This window comes from Jaculus jaculus, chromosome 11 (assembly GCF_020740685.1).
Source record: "Jaculus jaculus isolate mJacJac1 chromosome 11, mJacJac1.mat.Y.cur, whole genome shotgun sequence".
NCBI classification, from domain to species: domain Eukaryota; kingdom Metazoa; phylum Chordata; class Mammalia; order Rodentia; family Dipodidae; genus Jaculus; species Jaculus jaculus.
The window spans coordinates 103,363,921-103,382,229 of record NC_059112.1 but is presented as its reverse complement, the minus strand read 5'-3'; the positions used below and the strand labels follow the sequence as shown (position 1 = coordinate 103,382,229).

The 18,309-nt window shown below is 42.6% G+C and overlaps 1 protein-coding gene across 1 annotated transcript in view; it reads left to right on the top strand.

Annotated features, from left to right (window-relative positions):
• The window catches only part of Atf7ip2 (activating transcription factor 7 interacting protein 2), a 63,628-nt gene extending 45,941 nt beyond the window's left edge, over nt 1-17,687 (top strand). Inside the window, exons 3-8 of the mRNA XM_045161289.1 lie at nt 3,210-3,370; nt 4,485-4,558; nt 4,987-5,048; nt 5,591-5,660; nt 15,257-15,342; nt 16,194-17,687. Coding sequence (XP_045017224.1) covers nt 3,210-3,370; nt 4,485-4,558; nt 4,987-5,048; nt 5,591-5,660; nt 15,257-15,342; nt 16,194-16,607 — 867 coding nt within the window. The 3' untranslated portion in view covers nt 16,608-17,687. The remainder of the gene's footprint in view (nt 1-3,209; nt 3,371-4,484; nt 4,559-4,986; nt 5,049-5,590; nt 5,661-15,256; nt 15,343-16,193) is intronic.
• Nucleotides 17,688-18,309: the final 622 nt, after the last annotated feature.

Below are 18,309 nucleotides of genomic sequence, written 5' to 3'. Positions count from 1 at the left end.
AGAAAGTAAACTGTAAGCAGTGAACTTGGATGTTATTAGTTGACAAGGTTTCTGAGAAAAGTATTGAAGGGAGGTTTGGTGGATGTTCTTTGTAAATAAAGACAAGACCAACTGAGGCCTTTAGGACCCCACAGTGAATACCAGTAACCCCATTGAGGAGGGTCTTCAGTGGAATGGAGGTTGGGGAGAAATGGTATAAGATGACTTTGTGTGTGTGTGTGTGTGTGTGTGTGTGTGTGTATGAGAGAGAGAGAGAGAGAGAGATAGAGATAGAGATAGGGTCTCACTCTAACCCAGGGTGACCTGGAATTCACTATGTGATCCAAATTCACAGTGATCCTCCTAACTCTGCCACCCCAGTGCTGGGATTAAAGGTGTGCCACCGTGCCAGGTTTAAGATTATTATTATTTTTTTGGTTTTGAGGTAGGGTCTTGCTGTAGCCCAGGCTGACCTGGAATTCACTGTGTAGTCTCAGGGTGGCCTCAAATCAAACTCATAGTAATCCTCCTACCTCCACCTCTCTAGTGCTGGGATTAAAGGCATGCACCACCATGCCCGGTGGCTTAAGATAATATTTTCATTTTTTTTTAATTTTTAAAGAATTGTTTAAATTTATTCATTTATTTGTTTAATTTATTTGAAAGAGGCAGATGGAGAATGGATGTGCCAGGGCCTCCAGCCACTGCAAACTCCAGATGCCTTGTACTACCTTGTGCATCTGGCTTTGTGTGGGTTCTGGAGAATCGAACTCCTTAGGCTTTGCAGGAAAGCACCTTAACCACTGAGCAATCACTTTAGCCCAAGAAAACTTTTTTAATTTTTATTTTATTTATTTGTTTTTGGGTTTTGGAGGTAGGGTCTCACTCTAACTCAGGCTGACCTGGAATTTACTATGTAGTCTCAGGGTGGCCTCAAACTCATGGCAATCCTCCTACCTCTGCCTCCCAAGTACTGGGATTAAAGGTGTATGCCACCATGTCTTATTATATTTTTTTTATTTTTACTTGGCTTTTTGAGGTAGGGTCTCACTCTCGCTTTGAAGGATCACAGAGCTTGGCATGGCCTACTGTCAACAGGAGCTACCGCATGGGCGTCAGCATAGACGTCCTGCCTTCCTTGGAGCCATACCTCCAGTGACAACTCACGCGTGTGAGTTCTTTTGTGCTATCCCGCTTGGCTTCATTCTTTGGCCTCCACTTGATCTATTGAGTTCCTGTAGCTGCTGCCTAAGCCTTCTGGGCTGTTCGCCTCTGGTCACTGCCATTCTGGGCATTTGGGCCTCTAGCCCCCATTTCTCTGACCCTAGGAAGGGTTATCTCCTGCTACTGCTTTAGTAGTGCAGTCCCACTGCTGGCCCACACTGGCAATAGGGAAGAGATGCATTCTGGTTAGTGCTTTGGGCAAGCTGCTTTTCTAAGGTAGAGTTCTCGGTACTGGCCCCCTCCGTGGGATCTGCTGGTGCAACCAGTGTAGTACCTCAGCCTCAGGGTCAGGTGGGGATCCAGATGGTAATGTTTTTTTGTTTTTTTTTTTTTGTTCCCGAGGTAAGGTTTCATTCCAGCCCAGGCTGACCTGGAATTCATTATATATTCTCAGGGTGGCTTTGAACTCACAGCGTTCCTCCTACCTCTGGTTCCCAAGCCCTAGGATTAAAGGCATGTGCCACCAAGCCCAGGTTTTTTTTTTTTTTTTTTTAATGGAACTCTGTATTAGCTTGAGGTAGCCACTACCTGTACAGATTTAGGAGATTAGGGAGGGATGGATACCTGGATTCCTTAGAATCTAGCATAAGATGCCTTGTAAACACTCAGGGCATACTCACTACAGTATTGCTTCCTGGTCATGAAGTCCATAACCAGTCTGCCTTTTTCCTTACACCCCCTAGAGTTCTTTTATTACTGATTATCTGTTGAATTAGTTACAAGGAAGGTTGAACATTGTAGTTAGAGGAAGTAGCAGAGGAAATTGAATCCATGTTACCTTGTCCTAGAGCTAAGAGGATACTGGAGTTTTGGGTTTTGTTTTGCTATTCCTTCCCAATGCTTAAATGTATTCATATGTAAAAACATTTCATAGAGTGACCTTCAGGATTCTGCCTTGGTGTGTCTGTTTAATCGTTCATATCATTCCTCAGAAAAGTTCATGAATGGGGTAATCAGTTGATGTCTGAATTGGTTTTAATATATGTGTGCCCATACACTTACAGAAATTTCAAATGCTGCAAGTTCTTCACCAAACCATTTTCTAAAAAAAAAATTTATTTATTTGAGAGAGAAAGAGAGACAGCATGGGTATGGACATGCCAGGGCCTCTTCCTGCTGCAAAGGGATGCCAGAAGCATTTACATGGAATCTGCTGAATCAAACCTGGGCCGTCAGATTTTGTGAGCAAGTGCCTTTAGCCACTGGGCCACCTCCAGCCCCAGCCCCAAATTTTAAACAGACCTAATGACTTGAAGTTAATGTCAGTTCTTTTTGTTTTGTTTTATTTCTGAAATTTAGGCTACTAGATATAAAATGTCTAAATGCTTAGGTATGTATTTATCCTCTTACACTTTTTTTTTTTAATCAAGATAGGATTTCACTCTAGCTCAGGCTGACCTGGAATTCACTACATAGTCTCAGGCTGTCCTTGAACTCACAGTGATCCTCCTACCTCTGCCTCCCAAGTGCTGGAATTAAAGGTGTGCACCACCACGCCCAACTTTTATCCTCCTTTTCATCCAGTCTATTACATGTGTTCTATCATTGTTATTTACTTAAAGTTTTCTTTTTTTCAAGGTAGGTTCTCACTTTAGCTGTCCTGGAACTCTTTGTAGTCCCAGGCTGGCTTCACATTCACAGTGATCCTCCTATCTCTGCCTCCCAAATGCTGGGATTGAAGGCGTGCACCACCACACCTGGCCTTCCTTGAAGTTTTTAAAAAAATTCATTTGGCTGGGCATGGTGGTATACACCTTTAATCCCAGCACTAGGGAGGCAGAGGTAGGAGATCTCTGTGATTTCGAGGCCTACATAGCGAATTCCAGGCCAGCCTGGTCTAGAGTAAAACCCTACATTGAAAAACTTAAAAAAAAAATTATTTGGGCAGAGAAATCACTATTGATTGTTAGTTATTAAAGTATGTACTATTTAATGTATTCACATACACAAGAATATTTTACAGGTGAAATTTTACCCTCCAACTGCTCTTTCTTTACTCATTTCAGACTGCACCTTCAAACGTGAAGAATTTGGATAAGAACCAAGAGGCAGTTAATGATCCAAATAAAAGGGTGACTCCTGTGAACCCTAACCCTTTACAGCCTTCAGAAAAAACAAGTCAAATAATTAATTTGTCAGAGGATCTTGTTAAGTTTGTTTCTGAAAGGTAGGTTGTTCCTATAAAAATGCAGGAACTTATTTACCCAAATAATACGTTTTCAAATATTTACCTTTTCCGTTAAGTATAACATAGCTCAAAACTAAATATTCACCTCAACATGAGGAATTTGATTGGTTTGCTGTAGCTTTGTCATTGTCATCACAGTACTCCCCTTGGTGGGTGTGTAGTATGCATGTATATGTATGCATGTGGTCCTGTGTGTGTGTGGACACATGTGTGCAGGTGGGCATGCACATATTTGTGAGCACGTGTGCAGGCCACAGTTGGATGTTAGGTGTTTTCCTTAATCACTTTTCACTTCCTTTTTTTTTTTTTTTCCCTTTATTTGTTTTGTTTTTGAGACATGGTCTTTCACTGAATCTAGAGCTTGCTGATTCAGCTGGACTGCTGACTGGTGAGCTCCGGAACGCCTGTCTCCACTTCTCCAGCATCCGAACTCAGGCCCTCAGGCTTGCGTGGCAAGCACCTTATCAGCCCAGCACCCCAAGTACAGACATTTTGAATTGGTCCCATGACTAGGGTTTCTGTTGTGGTGCTTCCAGAGACCTAATGAATAGATCACTTTGTTCCCTTTTTGTGGAAAATAGTATCACGATAACTTTTAAGTCACAGGGAACCTACCTATGTAATTGTGTCATAAAGCAGCTGTGATGCCTGATTTTCAGTCTAAAAAAATTTGTGGCTAGTCAGGAAGAATATATTTTGTTCAGAGAAAAATAAGGTTCTGTCCTGGTTCTAAGGGGTTCACTGGGCACATATTGAGGAATCAAGTTATAGTCTAGCGGATTATGAGTAGAAGTTAGGTGCTGACATGACATTTGTGTATTCCATGTACATAGTAAATTCAAATATTTTTGGAGTCATTGGGAATAGATCCTTGGTAAGTTTTACTTAATGTATTTCCATGTTCTTTTGGGTCATGTAAAAACTTGTTAATATGTGGGATTTCTCAAATACTTGATTTTAATCTTGTCTTGGCACAATTGTTCAATTAAAACATGTTTTGAAATGTTAACTTAGAGCAATTCTAACCACTAATTTCAGATTTACATCTGTTTAATGTATGCTTTTTATTTTTATTTATTTTTCATCATTTTAGTAACATTGATGATGTTATGGTGATTACTGTGGCAAATCCCCATCTGAAAAATTCAGTAACATCACATCCAACAGGTATCTTTTTTAAAAAATATTTTTATTTTATTTATTTGAGAGAGAGAGAAAAATAGGCATATAGGAGAGAGAGCAAGAGAATTGGTGCGCCACGGCCTCCAGCCACTGCAAACAAACTACAGATGTATATGTCACCTTGTGCATCTGGCTTACGTGGGTCCTGGGGAATTGAACTGAGGTTCTTTGACTTTGCAGGCAAGTGCCTTAGTTGCTAAGCCATCTCTCCAGTCCCCCAACAGTTATCTTTTGTTTTGTTTTGATTTTTGGTTTTTTGAGGTAGGGTCTTATTTGGCATGTACTTTCTTATCTAGAATTCCCTGTTTGCATCTTAATTTCAGAAAGCTTTGTCCTTACTTAAAATTTAATTTTAAAGCCCGTATTTGGTAAACTTGTCAGTTATATTCATATTTTAATTATTTTTCTTTCAGAGATTAGAAAAACTACACCGGAAAATTTCAAAAATTCACCTAATGCCAAATTTGATGGAGGGGTAGGCGGCAGTTACTGTCTCTGAGTGTTGTTCACTTAAATATGTTGACACTGGGAACTTCAGACTTACTATACATCAGGCATTTTAGGTTTGCCATTCAGGTGTTGTCTGAGCTCACCGGGATGGGATTCGGTGTGTCTCTGGGGGCTGCTCCTTCCTTCGTTCCCTCCTCCAGTAGGATATTAGTGTCGTTCGCATGTAGTCGTTTCAGTACAGCTTGAGCTGTATGTATTTCAACTGAAATGTATTTCATAGCCACAACTGCAAAATTTTATGAGTATCTTCTTTATAGTACAGTTAAAAGTAAGACTTAGGAAATGGAGAATTTTAGTCTCTAGCTACTTTATGTTAATTTTAGGGCTGGGGTTATAGTTCAGTGGTAAAACACTTGCTAGCATGCACAGAGTCTAGGTGCAATCCTCAGCCTTCCCCCTCCCCCTCCCCCTCCCCCCCCAAAAAAACCCACCCAGTTAAATAAAAGCTAATTTAAAATTGTTTGCATCTTTTAAAAATATTTTCAATTACTTTTACTTTTTTTTCAGGTTGTAGAAAAGAAGAAACTTGAGTTCGTTATTGACTTGACAAGAGAAGGCCTATCTACTTGCAACACAGGTAAGGACAGCTCACATCTTCACAGCAAGATAGTGCACTGCTGAGAAGTGGTTGCATGTTACTATGCATTTGTTAATAATCCTTTTTTTGTTGCTGCTTATTTTTATTTATTTATTTGAGAGCGACAGGCAAAGAGAAAGAGGCAGATAGAGAATGGGTGTGCCGGGGCCTCCAGCCACTGCAAACGAACTCCAGACACGTGCGCCCCCTTGTGCATCTGGCTAATGTGGGTCCTGGGGAATCGAGCCTCGAACCAGGGTCCTTAGGCTTCACAGGCAAGCACTAAACCGTTAAGCCATCTCTCCAGCCCAACAATTCTTAAAAAAAAAAAAAAAACCACATTTTTTAATTTATATTTGATGCCAGGAGGCAAGGGTATGTCAGAGTTTCTTGCCACTCAAATGCATTCTAGATGCATGTGCCATTTTGTGCATCTGGCTTCACATGGGTACTGGAGAATTGAACCTGGCCCTCCAGGCTTTGCCAGCAAGTACCTTTAACTGCTGAGCCCTATACTTAGTTTTTTATTTTTTTAAAAGAATACTTATCTATTGGGCTGGAGGGATGGTTTAGCGGTTAAGGCATTTGCCTATAAAGCCAAAGGACCCAGGTTTGAATCCTCAGGACCCACCTTAGCCAGATGCACAAGGGAGAGCATGTGTCTGGAGTTCATCTGCAGTGGCTGGAGTCCCTGGCTCACCCATATTTCTCTCTCTCTCTCTCTCTCTCTCTCCCTCTTTGTCAAATAAATAAATATATTTTTTAAAAAACCCTATTAATTAAAGAGAAGGAGGGAGTGAGACACACACAGAAAAGGGGTCTGCCAGGTCCTCCTGCTTCTGCAGATGAACTCTTGATGCATGTGTCACATTGTGCACCATGGGTATGGGGGAGTTGAACCCCGGTCTGTCAGGCTTTGCAAGTAAACACTTGTCACCACTGGGCCATCTCTCCAGCCCCTCTAATTCTTTTCTTCTTCTTCTTCCTCCTCCTCCTCTCTTCTGTTTTTAAATTTTTTTGACAATTTTATACATTGTATATAATGTATTTTGATTATATTCACCCCCATTACTCTCTTACTTTCCTCCACTCTCATCTTACCCCTTCTTGTCCCAACTAATCTCTTTCCTACTCTGTGTGTGTGTGTGTGCGCGCGTGCGTGTTCCCGTGCGTGTGTGTTCTACTGAGTTAAATTGTGCTTGCTTGCATGATCATGGATGAGGAGTTATTAATGAGGATTTGACAACTTACTAAGCAGCCTCACCAGTGAAGAACATCACTCTACTCCCCATTAATTGCCAGTGGCTCCTCGGGAAGAAGTGGGAGCTCATGGGCTTGTCCCCCATCCACGATGAAATATTGAAAGGCTCAGTCTTGTGCAGGAAACCACGGCTGCTGTGAGCTCAGGACTATAATAGTCATGCCATTTCCAGAAGACAGCATCTGCAGCTTTCTTCATCTTTCAGCTCTTTGTTTTAAAAGTTTGATTTTATTTTTATTTATTTGAGAAAGAGAGACAAAGGCAGGGGGAGAGAAAGAAGCAGCTAGAATGGGTGTACTGTTGCCTTCTGCTGCTGCAAATGTGGTTTACATGGGTCCGAGGGAATTGAACCTGGATCCTTTGGCTTTACAAGCAAGCACCTTAACCACCAAACCATTTCTCCAGCCCTCCATCCTTCATCTCTTAACATTTTCCACTTCCTCTTCTGTGATGCTCCCCAAGCCTTGGAGAGGGTGATACAGATATCCTATTTAGGGCTGAGCACACAACCATCCCTTATTCTCAGCACTTTTGCCTGCTGTGTATGTCTGCATTAATTAATCTTTGAACCACTGCAAGAAGGAAGTTCTGTAGTCAGGGCTGAGGGTAGCATTAATGTGTTTATCGGTAGCAGGTTCCTCTCCCCATAGCTATGTATGGTAACCCTATCATGGGTTTTTAGTAGGTTTGTATTTCCAGACATGAACGCCTTCCGTGGAATGGGGCTGAAATCAAATCAGAAAGTGGTGAATGTCCTCTGAACAGTCATGCCACTATTGACCAGCATTTGTTTACAATCTGTGCAGGTTTATCAGCTGCATGGGACTGAAGTTGCTGCTACATAATACAGAATTACTCAGTCATCACAAGATTCCTTCCTGTTCTCACTGTATCTCTTGGCCTTTCTCCTGAGCCCCAACAACCACTCATCTGTTCTTTACCATTATAATTACGTATTTTACGAGTGAGATAGAATATGAGTTGATGCCGTATGTCTTCTGAGGTTGACTGTCTCCCTTGGTCGCTCAGTGTGATTCCTTGGCAGCTTAGCTAGGTTGCTGTTGTCTGTCAGTGGTGTATATATCCTTTGTTGTGAAGTAGCTTTGCAGGAACAGCTGTGTCAGTCTGTATCCATTCGCTCCTTGCAGGACATCTGTGTGTATGCGTGTGTGTTTTCAATGTAGGGTCTCCCTCTAGTCCAAGGTGACTTTGAACTCATGGTTGATCCTCCTATCTCTACCTCTTGAATGCTGGGATTAAAGGAGTATGCCACCACACCACACCTTTTTAAAGTATGAAGGTTTGTTTTAAATATTTTTATTTATTTATTAGAGAGGCAGGTAGAGAAAGAAAGAATGGGTGTGCCAGGGTCTCTAGCCACTGGAAATGAACTCTAGATGCATGCTGGTTTACGTGAGTCCTGGGGAATCAAACCTGGGTTCTTTGACTTTGCAGGCAAGCGCCTTAAGTGCTAAGCCATCTCTCCAGCCCTTTTATTTATTGATTTAATTTAAAGACAAGGTGTCATATAACCAAGGCTGAGCTCTCTTTATAGTTAAGGTGACCTTGGTCTTCTGATTGTCTTTCCTCTGCCTCCCAAATTACAGGCATGCACCCACCACACCCAGTTTATGTGGTGCTGGAAATTGTGTATGCTGGGCAGGCACTACTCACTGAACTATATCCCTGGTCTTGGCAGCTTTAAAAAAAATTCTTATTATATGACTCTACTGATTATTCTTTTACATATTTATCCAAGAGTATTTTGTTTGTTTCTAAGTAGGGTCTTACAAAGTAGCCCAAGCTAACTCTGAACTTGGACTCCACTTGTCTCAACATTATCATAGGAGCAGTATTCATAATGGTCCAGAACTAGAAACATCCCAGATTTTATTTATTTTATTTTGATTTTGGGTTTTTCTTTGGTAGGGTCTTACCCTAGCCCAGGCTGGCCTGGAATTCACTTTGTAGTCTCAGGGTGGCCTCGAACTCATGCCGATCCTCCTTCCTCTGCCTCCTGAGTGCTGGGATGAAAGGTGTATGCAGCCACGTCCTGCAGCATCCCAGATTTTTTCAACAAAGCCAAGCATACCTTTAATCTCAGCATTCAGGAGACTGAGGTAGGAGGATTGCTGTGAGTTCAAGGCCAACCAGAGAGAGAGACCCTGCTTCCAAAAAAACAAAGGAAGGAAGAAGGGAGGGAGGACAGGGAAGGGGAAAAGAAATACCAGTTAAAAAAAAAAAAAAAAAAATATCAAAGTTGATCAACAGATGGGTTGACAGATGATATAACCATATAACTAAGCAATGAGAAAATAAAATGTTTATAGGTGTGACCAGTGTATAAGTACAGATTATGCCTGTAAAAGAATCCTACATGCTATGTGATTGAGTTTATGTGAGTCATAGAATAGACAAATCTTTTTCGTTGTGCTGGATCCCATGGCCACACATTCTAGGCAAGTACTTTGTTACTGAACTACATCCCCAACCTTAAACATAAAACAACAAACCATTGACTTAATGGGATCATTTATGAGAGGGGTTTGACTAAGAAGGAATGCTAAATAACTTCTGAGGGTGAGCCAGGCTTGGTAGCTCACACTGACAATCCCAGCACACAGGAGTTGGATACAAGAAGATCGGGAGTTCACAACCAGCTTGGGATACATGTGAGTTTCGGGCCAGTTTAGGCCGCTTGAGACCCTGTGTCAAAACATGACCAAAACCAAACCAAACCAAAACAAAAAAACTTATGGATAATAACAATATTCTTTGTCTTGTTTTTATGATAGGTTCAAAAGTTTACACATTGGGCTGGAGGGATGGCTTAGTGGTTAAGGCGTTTACCTGCAAAGCCAAAGGACCCTGGTTCAGTTCCCCAGGACCCACATTAGCCAGATGCACAAGGGGGTACATGCATGTGGAGTTCGTTGGCAGTGGCTGGAGGCCCTGGTGTGCTCTTTCAAATAAATAAAGTGAAATAAAAATTTAAAAAAAAAAGTTTACACATTGGTTGACTCCCCTCTGTGATGGTATTGAAGGGTTCTGTTTACAAACGACTAATGTGATACTTTTGATATGAACAAGTCTTGACCAACAACTCTGAACTCCAGCATCTCATTGCAACATAAAGATTTGAGTATACTATCCAAAAAAAAAAAAAAAAAATTTACACATTTGTCACAATGCTTAATTAAGAATTGTGTACTTATAATGTGTGTATTTTATTGTATGTAAATTAAATCTTTGGAAAGGTCAAAAGTATAGATTTGGAAACTAATTATTATGGTATCAGTGTTAAGACACTGCAAAGGATCTAAAGGTCAGTCACCAAAGGGTTAAGTTGAAAGCAGAGGCCACAATTAGCAGTTCAGTGAAGACCCTGAAGAGGCTTTGGCACGAGTGGACAAGGCTGCCATCCCACGTTTAATTCCACGGCACCTGCACAAAGCTGACTGCAAGCTGGTACGTGTGTCTGTGGTCTCACCACGTGTATGGGGATTGGAGACAGCCTGGGCAATGTGGAAGCGCATGGGCTAGCTAGACTGGCCCCCATAAAGCAGCACACAGAGTTGGGGACACCGCCTTAAGCTAAGTGGAAGGAGGGGGTGAACACCCAAGGTTGTCCTCAGACCTCCACAGGTGCACCATGGCATGCATACGCCCATACACACACACCATAATAAAAAGAACCTTATGCCAGGCATGGTAGCACATGCCTATAAGTCCCAGTACTCAAGAGGAAGGTAGGAAGATCACCATGAGTTTGAAGCCACCCTGAGACTACATAGTTACAGGTCAGCCTGGACTAGAGTGAGACCTTACTTTGAAAAACCAAAAAGAAAAAAAAAAAAAAAAAACACCTTACTGTGGCATGTCCACTGTTGCTTTGAGAATATAACTGATGTCACCCCTTACTTAGTTTACCATAGATAAGGATTAGAGTGAAATGTTGATGAGATGCTGACATCACTAATGATAATGTAATGTAAATATATATGTACCACCAGTTGCTGCACAAAATCCTACTTTTCTCTCACCACCGTAAAGTTGAGTTTTTCTTGGGCTGTTTTATTTTGCCGGTTGCTTTTTGGTTTACTTTTTCAAGAAGGAATGTTATTTATGTGACTTAATGTTTCTTAGAATTTTTTTTGTATTGTTTACTTGAAAATTTTTATTAATTTGAGAGAGAGAGGGAGAGAGAGAAAGGCATATAGAGAACGGGTATGCCAGGGCCTCTAGCCACTGCAAATGAACTCTAGATGCATGTGCCTCCCTGTGTATCTGGCTTTATGTGGGTCCTGGGGAATTGAACCTGGGTTTTTTGGCTTTGCCAGCAAGTGCCTTAACTGCTAAGCCATCTCTCCAGCCTGAAATCTGCCCCCACCCCACCCCGAAGTAGAGTCTTGCTCTAGCCCAGGCTGACCTGGTATTCACTGTGTAGTCTCAGGGTAGCCTCAAACTCATGGCGATCCTCCTACCTCTGCCTTCCAAGTACTGGGATTAAAGGTGTGTGTCACCATGCCGGACTCTGAAAAAAACATTTTTTTAAAAGAAAATTTAGGGCTGGAGAGTTGGTTCAGTGGCTAAAAGCACTTGTTTGCAAAGCCTGGTGGCTGGGCTTCAATTCCCCAGCATCCATATAAATCCAGATGTACAAAGTGGTGCATGCATCTGGAGTCCATTTGAGGGCAGGAGATCCTGGAGCACCCAAACTCTTTCTCTTGTCTCTGTCTTTCTGGCAAGTATATATAACATTTAAAAGAAAGAAAATTTAGGGCTGGAGAGATGCCTTAGTGGTTAAGCGCTTGCCTGTCAAGCCTAAGGACCCTGGTTGATTCCCGCATATTTGTAGCACTTTTTGCATCTGTCTTACATGGGTAGCTTTGGAGTCAAACCTGGGCCTGCACATTTTACAAGTAAATGCCTTTCAACAATAGCCATCTTCCCAGCCCTTATCCTGCAAGTCTTTCTCTTACAGAGCTAGTTAATCTAACAAGTATAAAAAGGCAGCACAGGGCTGGAGAGATGGCTTGCCTGTGAAGCCTAAGGACACTGGTTTGAGGCTCGATTCCCCAGGACCCACATTAGCCAGATGCACAAGGGGGCGTGTGCATCTGGAGTTCGTTTAGCAGTGGCTGGAAGCTCTGGCGCGCCCATTCTCTGTTTCTTTCTCTCTTTCTCTGTCTGTCGCTCTCAAATAAATAAATAAATGAAAATTTAAAAGGCTGTACAAATTCTCATAGAATTAAAGCTATAATGTCAGGCTGAGAGTATAGCTCAGTGGTTGAGTGCCTGTCTAGCTTGTGTGAGGCCTTAGCTTCAATTTCTAGTACCTCAAAAGAGAGAGAAAAATTGTTTAAAATTTTTTTTATTATTAACTTTTAGGCCTGTTTACCTTTGTCCCAATTCATCTGAGAGTCTTCTTCCTTGAGATTATTGGTATTTGTTGTGGGCATCAAAAGGCCTCAGTTGTCTCTGTGGGAGGGGTATGGTGCCTCAGACTAGTCCCACCCACCCTGAGGCTCTTACAGTCTGTCTAACCCTCTTCTGAAATTTCTCTGAACCTTGGTGGGCAAGATAGGGATCTAATTTAGTGTTTCTTTCTCTGTAGCCTCTGGATCTCTATTTGTTATTCTCCAGCTGCTCTCATAGCCCTTTCCCGCACTATGAGAGAACTGGATTCCCTCTCAGTTCCAGCATGGTCACTTGATGTCCTATGGCAGCAGCCTGAGGTCTCTTCAGCAATAGGAACTTAGCCTTGCAGGTAACCAAGTGTGTTGCTGCTGCTGTTTCGGTTTAAGGGTAGGGTCTCTCTCTAGACCAAGCTGACCTAAAATTCACTATGTAATCTTCGAGTGGCCTCCAGACTGAACAGTGATCCTCCTACCTCTGCCTCCCAAGTGCTAGGATTCAGGGCAGGCAACCCCATGCGTGGCTAGCCAAGTGTTTTAGTCATGGCTTGTATTACTTCAGGGACCTCATGTCTCCTTGACCAACAGCTCACTTTGGGGGAAACCCAGTTCTGGCTCTGGGAATTAGCTAGAGCCCATGGTTTTAGGGTTATGCTTTCTCTACCTTTGCTGGGCTCTTCTGGAGAACATTGGATCTCCCCCCTCCCCCAGGGTTTGGTAGCTCACACCATTAATCCCAGTATTCAGTAGATTGAGTTAAGAGGAGCACTCTGAGTTCAAAGCCAGCCTGGGATAGAGTGAGATTGTCTCAGAAAAAACAAAAACTACAGAGCCATTGCCTTCTTAAAAATTTTTTTTTCAATCCTTAAGCTCTGTCTCGTTTTTTTTTTTTAATTTTTTAATTTTTATTAACATTTTCCATGATTATAAAAAGTATCCCATGGTAATACCCTCCCTCCCCCCGCACTTTCCCCTTTGAAATTCCATTCTCCATCATATTACCTCCCCATCTCAATCATTGTACTTACATATATACAATACCAACCTTAAAAATTTTTTTAATGTATTTGTATTTATTTATGGGAGAGAAAGAGGCAGAGAGAATTGACACACCAGGGCCTCCAGCCATTGCAAACGAAGTCGACACATGTGCCACTTTGTGCATCTGACTTATGTGGGAAATCGAGCCTCAGTCCTTTGGCTTGCAGGCAGGTGCCATGACCACTAAGCCATCTCTCCAGCCCCGCTGCCTTCTTTTAGGCAAAGCAAAGTGACAACAATTTTAGGCTCTTGACACTATTTGTGACCTAAAAGTAAAATTATAAGTAATTCATCGAGTGTGTTAAGTAGCCAGATCGCTGCATGTCCAGCAGACCTGAGGTGGGCCTTAGAGCTGCCGCAGCCATCCCCAGTGGACTGTCGCCAGCCTTCCAGACGCTCTCACGCCTGCCCCACCTCGGCTCTCCCCACTCAGTTTCTCTTCCCTCTGGTTTTCTTCTTCTTTCCTGCAGTACAGAACTTGTACCCAGTTCCCTTTAGGTGGGCAGAGGAGATTTGTGGGATTTTAAGTTTGAATACCCATGCCCCTAGGCATGGTGATGCCCTCAGGGGGCAGAGGTAGGAGGATCTCCGTGAGTTTAAGGCCATCCTGAGACTGCAGTGAGTTCCAGGTCAACCTGAGCTAGAGTGAGACCCTACCTGTGTGTGTGTGTTGAGGGGGGGAGGCTTATCATTATCATCTGCCTTTTTTTTAAAAAAAAATGTGGATTCTTCTCCCATGTGTAAATGTTCCTCATTATCAATTGTATGACTAAGGGATTTGTAATCTTAAGGGAAAATTCACTTTTTCTGTAAGAGTGTCTCCTTGGAGCTAGAGAGATGGCTTAGTGGCTAAGGCGTTTGCCTGTGAAGCCTAAGGACCCAGGTTCAATTCCCCAGTACCCACGTAAGCCAGATGCCCAAGGTGGTACGTGTCTGGAGTTCATTTGTAGTGTCTAGAGGCCCTGGCAGCTCAATCTCATTCATTCTCTTTCTCTTTCAAATAAATAAATTAAATTAAATTAAAAGAAAAGAGTGTCCCTTTGTGTTTGTTTTGTAATTTTTTTTTTCAAGGTAGGGAGGGTCTCACTCTAGCTCAGGCTGACCTGGAATTCACTATGTAGTCGAGTTGAGCTAGGGTCTCAAGTGACCTACCACTGACTCTTATTGTACTTCTTGAAAAAAAAAATTTTTTTTTTAAGTTTATTTGAGAAAGAGAGGGAGAGAATATGCACATGTCAGGGCATTTGCCACTTCAAATAAACTTCAGGTACATATGCCACTTTGAAACTTTGAGTTTGGCTTTATGTGGGTATTGGAGAATCAAACTTGAGTTGGCAGGCTTTGCAAACAAGCACCCTTACTACCACTGAGTCATCTCCCCAGCCCTAAATTGTACTTTTCAAACTTTTTTTTTCGAGGTAGGGTCTCACTCTAGCTCAGACTGACCTAGAATTCATTATGTTGTCTCAGGGTGGCCTCGAACTCACAGCGATCCTCCTACCTCTGCTTCTCAAGTGCTGGGATTAAAGGTGTGTGCCAGCACGCCTGTTTTTTAATTTTTACTTTCCCCCCCCTCTTTTATTGACAACTTCCATAATTGTAAACATCCCATGGTAATCCCCTTCCTACTTTCCCCTTTGAAACTCTGCTGTCCATCACATCCCCTTCCCCTCTCAGTCAGTCATTCTTTTATTTTGACTAATATGAGAGAGAGAGAATGGGCGCACCAGGGCCTCCAGCCACTGCAGATGAATTCCAGACATATATGCCACTTTGTGCATTGGGCTTACATGGGTCCTGGTGAATCTAACCAGGGTCCTTTACTTTTGCAGGCAACTTCTTAACCACTAAGCCATCCCTCCTTGTGTTGTTCACAGAAAATCCAGCTCCTGTTCTGATGCCTCCTTCGAAAGCTGATTTAAGCCCAAAAGCAATAACCCCCGTGGCAGAAAATGGAGTTGAGGTACTAATCTGAAATGAGAGGGAGTTGAGTGTGGTATGTCTCTTGCAGCAACATTTGAGTCACATTATTTCAGCTTTTTAAAATGTGTGGCTGTGACCAGGTGTGGTGGTGCACACCCTTAGTCCCAGTGCTTGTGATGCTAATGTAGGCGAATGGCTATGAGTTGTAGGCCAGTCTGGAGCTACAGCGTGAGTTCCAGGTCAGCCTGGCCTAGAGTGAGACCCAACCTGCAAAACAACAACGAAAAAAGGTGCTGTTGTGAATCTTATTTGCATAGTTAAAATCAGAACTTAAAACAACACATTTCGTCTTAAAGAATTTTGAGTAATAGCCATTGTTGATAGGGGGGTGTTGACAATTAGTACACTGGGGAAAAATTTAGAAATCATACAGGTTGGGTGGCAGAGGCAAGGGGATCACTGTGAGTTCTGGGTCAGCCTAGACAAAGTGAAACCTACCCTCCAAAACAAAAAAGTCCTTAAATCATAACAGCTCAGCTATCCACAAAGTCTGATCCCTACCTTGCTTTTGATTAGTGTTGTTTAGTAGGATGGGGTTCTTAACTCCCAAGGCTGGGGATGTGTGCAGCTTAGTGGCACAGGGCTTACCAAGTACACATAAGGCCCTGTGTTCAGTCCTCGGCATCACAAAAAGTAAAATTTAACTTCAAATGAGCCTCATGCTTCAACAGCTTGGATCTAGCCTCATACACTGTTGAAATAACCTTTTATTGCTTTGATGAAAGGACTGATGAATGAGAAATAAGTTTACTACTCACTCACTGCATTTGACCATGTTAAGCAGTCTCCACGAAACAAGCTTGCTAAACTTGCTTTCAAATGTGTTTGTAGGAGTCTGGTTCCTTTGACCACCTGCCACCTCTCCCAGAGCCACCACCCATACTCCGTGAGCTGACAGACAACGTCTTAGACACACTTCCTCCCCAAAAGCCCGAGCTGAGAGTGAAGCAGATTCTGAGGCCCTGGGGCATAGCCCTGACGTGGAACATCCCAAAGATAAACCCCAGGTGCGCTCCTGTGGAAAGCTACCACCTCTTTCTGTGCTACGAGAGCTCTAAGGACAAGCTAACTTGGAAGAAAATTGGAGAAATTAAAGCTTTACCACTGCCTATGGCCTGTACTTTATCTCAGTTTTTAACTGCCAGCAAATACTATTTTACCATCCAATCAAAAGACATTTTTGGGCGATATGGACCATTCTGTGATATAAAATGTATTCCTGGGTTTTCGGAAAACCTTACCTAAAAGTCCTCTAATTGTATGTTATGTGCTACGTGTCGTTTTGTGTTTTCCTGTGAGTTCTCTGCGTACAATTCCTCTAACACTACTTGCCATTCCAGGTTGTGAACCCTTTGTGTGGGGACAGCCTCCCATAGGCTGCAAGTGTCATTTCATGAATTTGTAACTCCATTCCGTATGTATTCCACTGTGCATGCTCTCAAGACCTGTTGCTGTGGACCTTTACTGCTGCTGTGTTCTCCCATGGTTGCTGTGGACCTGCTGCTATGGACAACCAATTAACTGTTGGTGACTTGCTTAGCTACAAGTAAAGCCAGGCCTTTGAGGCTAGATCATCACTAGGGTGCATCTACCATGAATTAGTGCAAAGAAATGTCTTTTGCATTCTTTTACAATGAAGTGAACAATTATTTTGTGCCCTTTATTATTTTATATTCAGTTGTGTCAGTCATTTGGTGGAATGGTCTGGATGCTTTGCCCTAGTCTGTTTGTGTATGTTAACAAAATTGTGTTAAACCTAGTGTGCTGTGCACACAGAAACCTAGTGTCTCATAAAAACACTTCCCAGCCTGCTATTTGGTTTTGAAGAGAACTGCTTTAGATACAAGGCTTTGATCTGTCAATTCACTTTCCTTCGCTGGGTTCCTGGCAGTTATCAGTACACCTGGGGGAACACACCAAGGGTGCTAATAGGTGGATTTCATGCATACTTCTCATGGGAGCTGTGCTGTGAGATACAGGCAGCCAAGAAATGGTGCTGAACAGAGACTTGATATCTTTGTTTGTTTTTGTTTTTGAGGTTTGAAATATTTAAATCAGGGCCCTCAGGACACAAACTAGATAGCTAATAGTTGGGATGTTGAAAAAACAAAAATTGTTCTAACGTAATTAAAAACAAAAGATTGTGTTTTTTTTTAAAGTGGGACATCCTCTCCTGATACAGAGGGAAAGTTCTGAGGTATAGCCCAATAAAAAGCGAATTGGTTTTCTTGGTTCTTGAGTGCCTTCATGTTTTCAGTCATAAAGATGTTATTTTTGTTAGTTTCCTCTCTCTTTATAAATAAATGTCTCAGCCTTGGTTTGTTATGCAGCAAGACTTTCATTTATAATGCCATATTCGGATCTACATGTGGGTGAGGTGACATGCTGGCCAGTGTTTCCTTTCAGACATTGGCATGGAGGACACCCTGCTGCACAAAACGGGGAATTTTACTGTGGATGAGATGGTCACTCTGACATGCACGCAAGATGCTATATGGTAGCGCAGTTCTGGTGCCTGGAAAGCAGATAGGTTTGTGAGCCTCAGGCATCCCTGATCTACCAGAGGATGCCCCAAAGCAGGCTAGTAAGAGACCTGGGGGCGGGGAAGGGCTTGTAGTTACACTGTTGCTAAAACAAAGCACTTAAGCAAAAGTAGCGGACAGGAGGAAAGTGCTCTGACTTACTGTCTTGAGAGGAAGCTCCTCTGCGGCAGGGAAGCGTGGCATGAGCAGAAACTTAGATGTCACCTCTGCCGCAGTACTTGGAATATGATAACCCTAAGCCCACCCCCAACCACATGCCATCATGTAAGGCTCAACCTCCCAAATTTCCACTAGCTGGTGACCGAGCACTCAAAACACAAGTTTATGGGGGACACCTGATTCAAACCACTGCACTTCCCAACTGTCAATGATGTTTCAGGGACACCAAATGAGAGCCAGCCCAA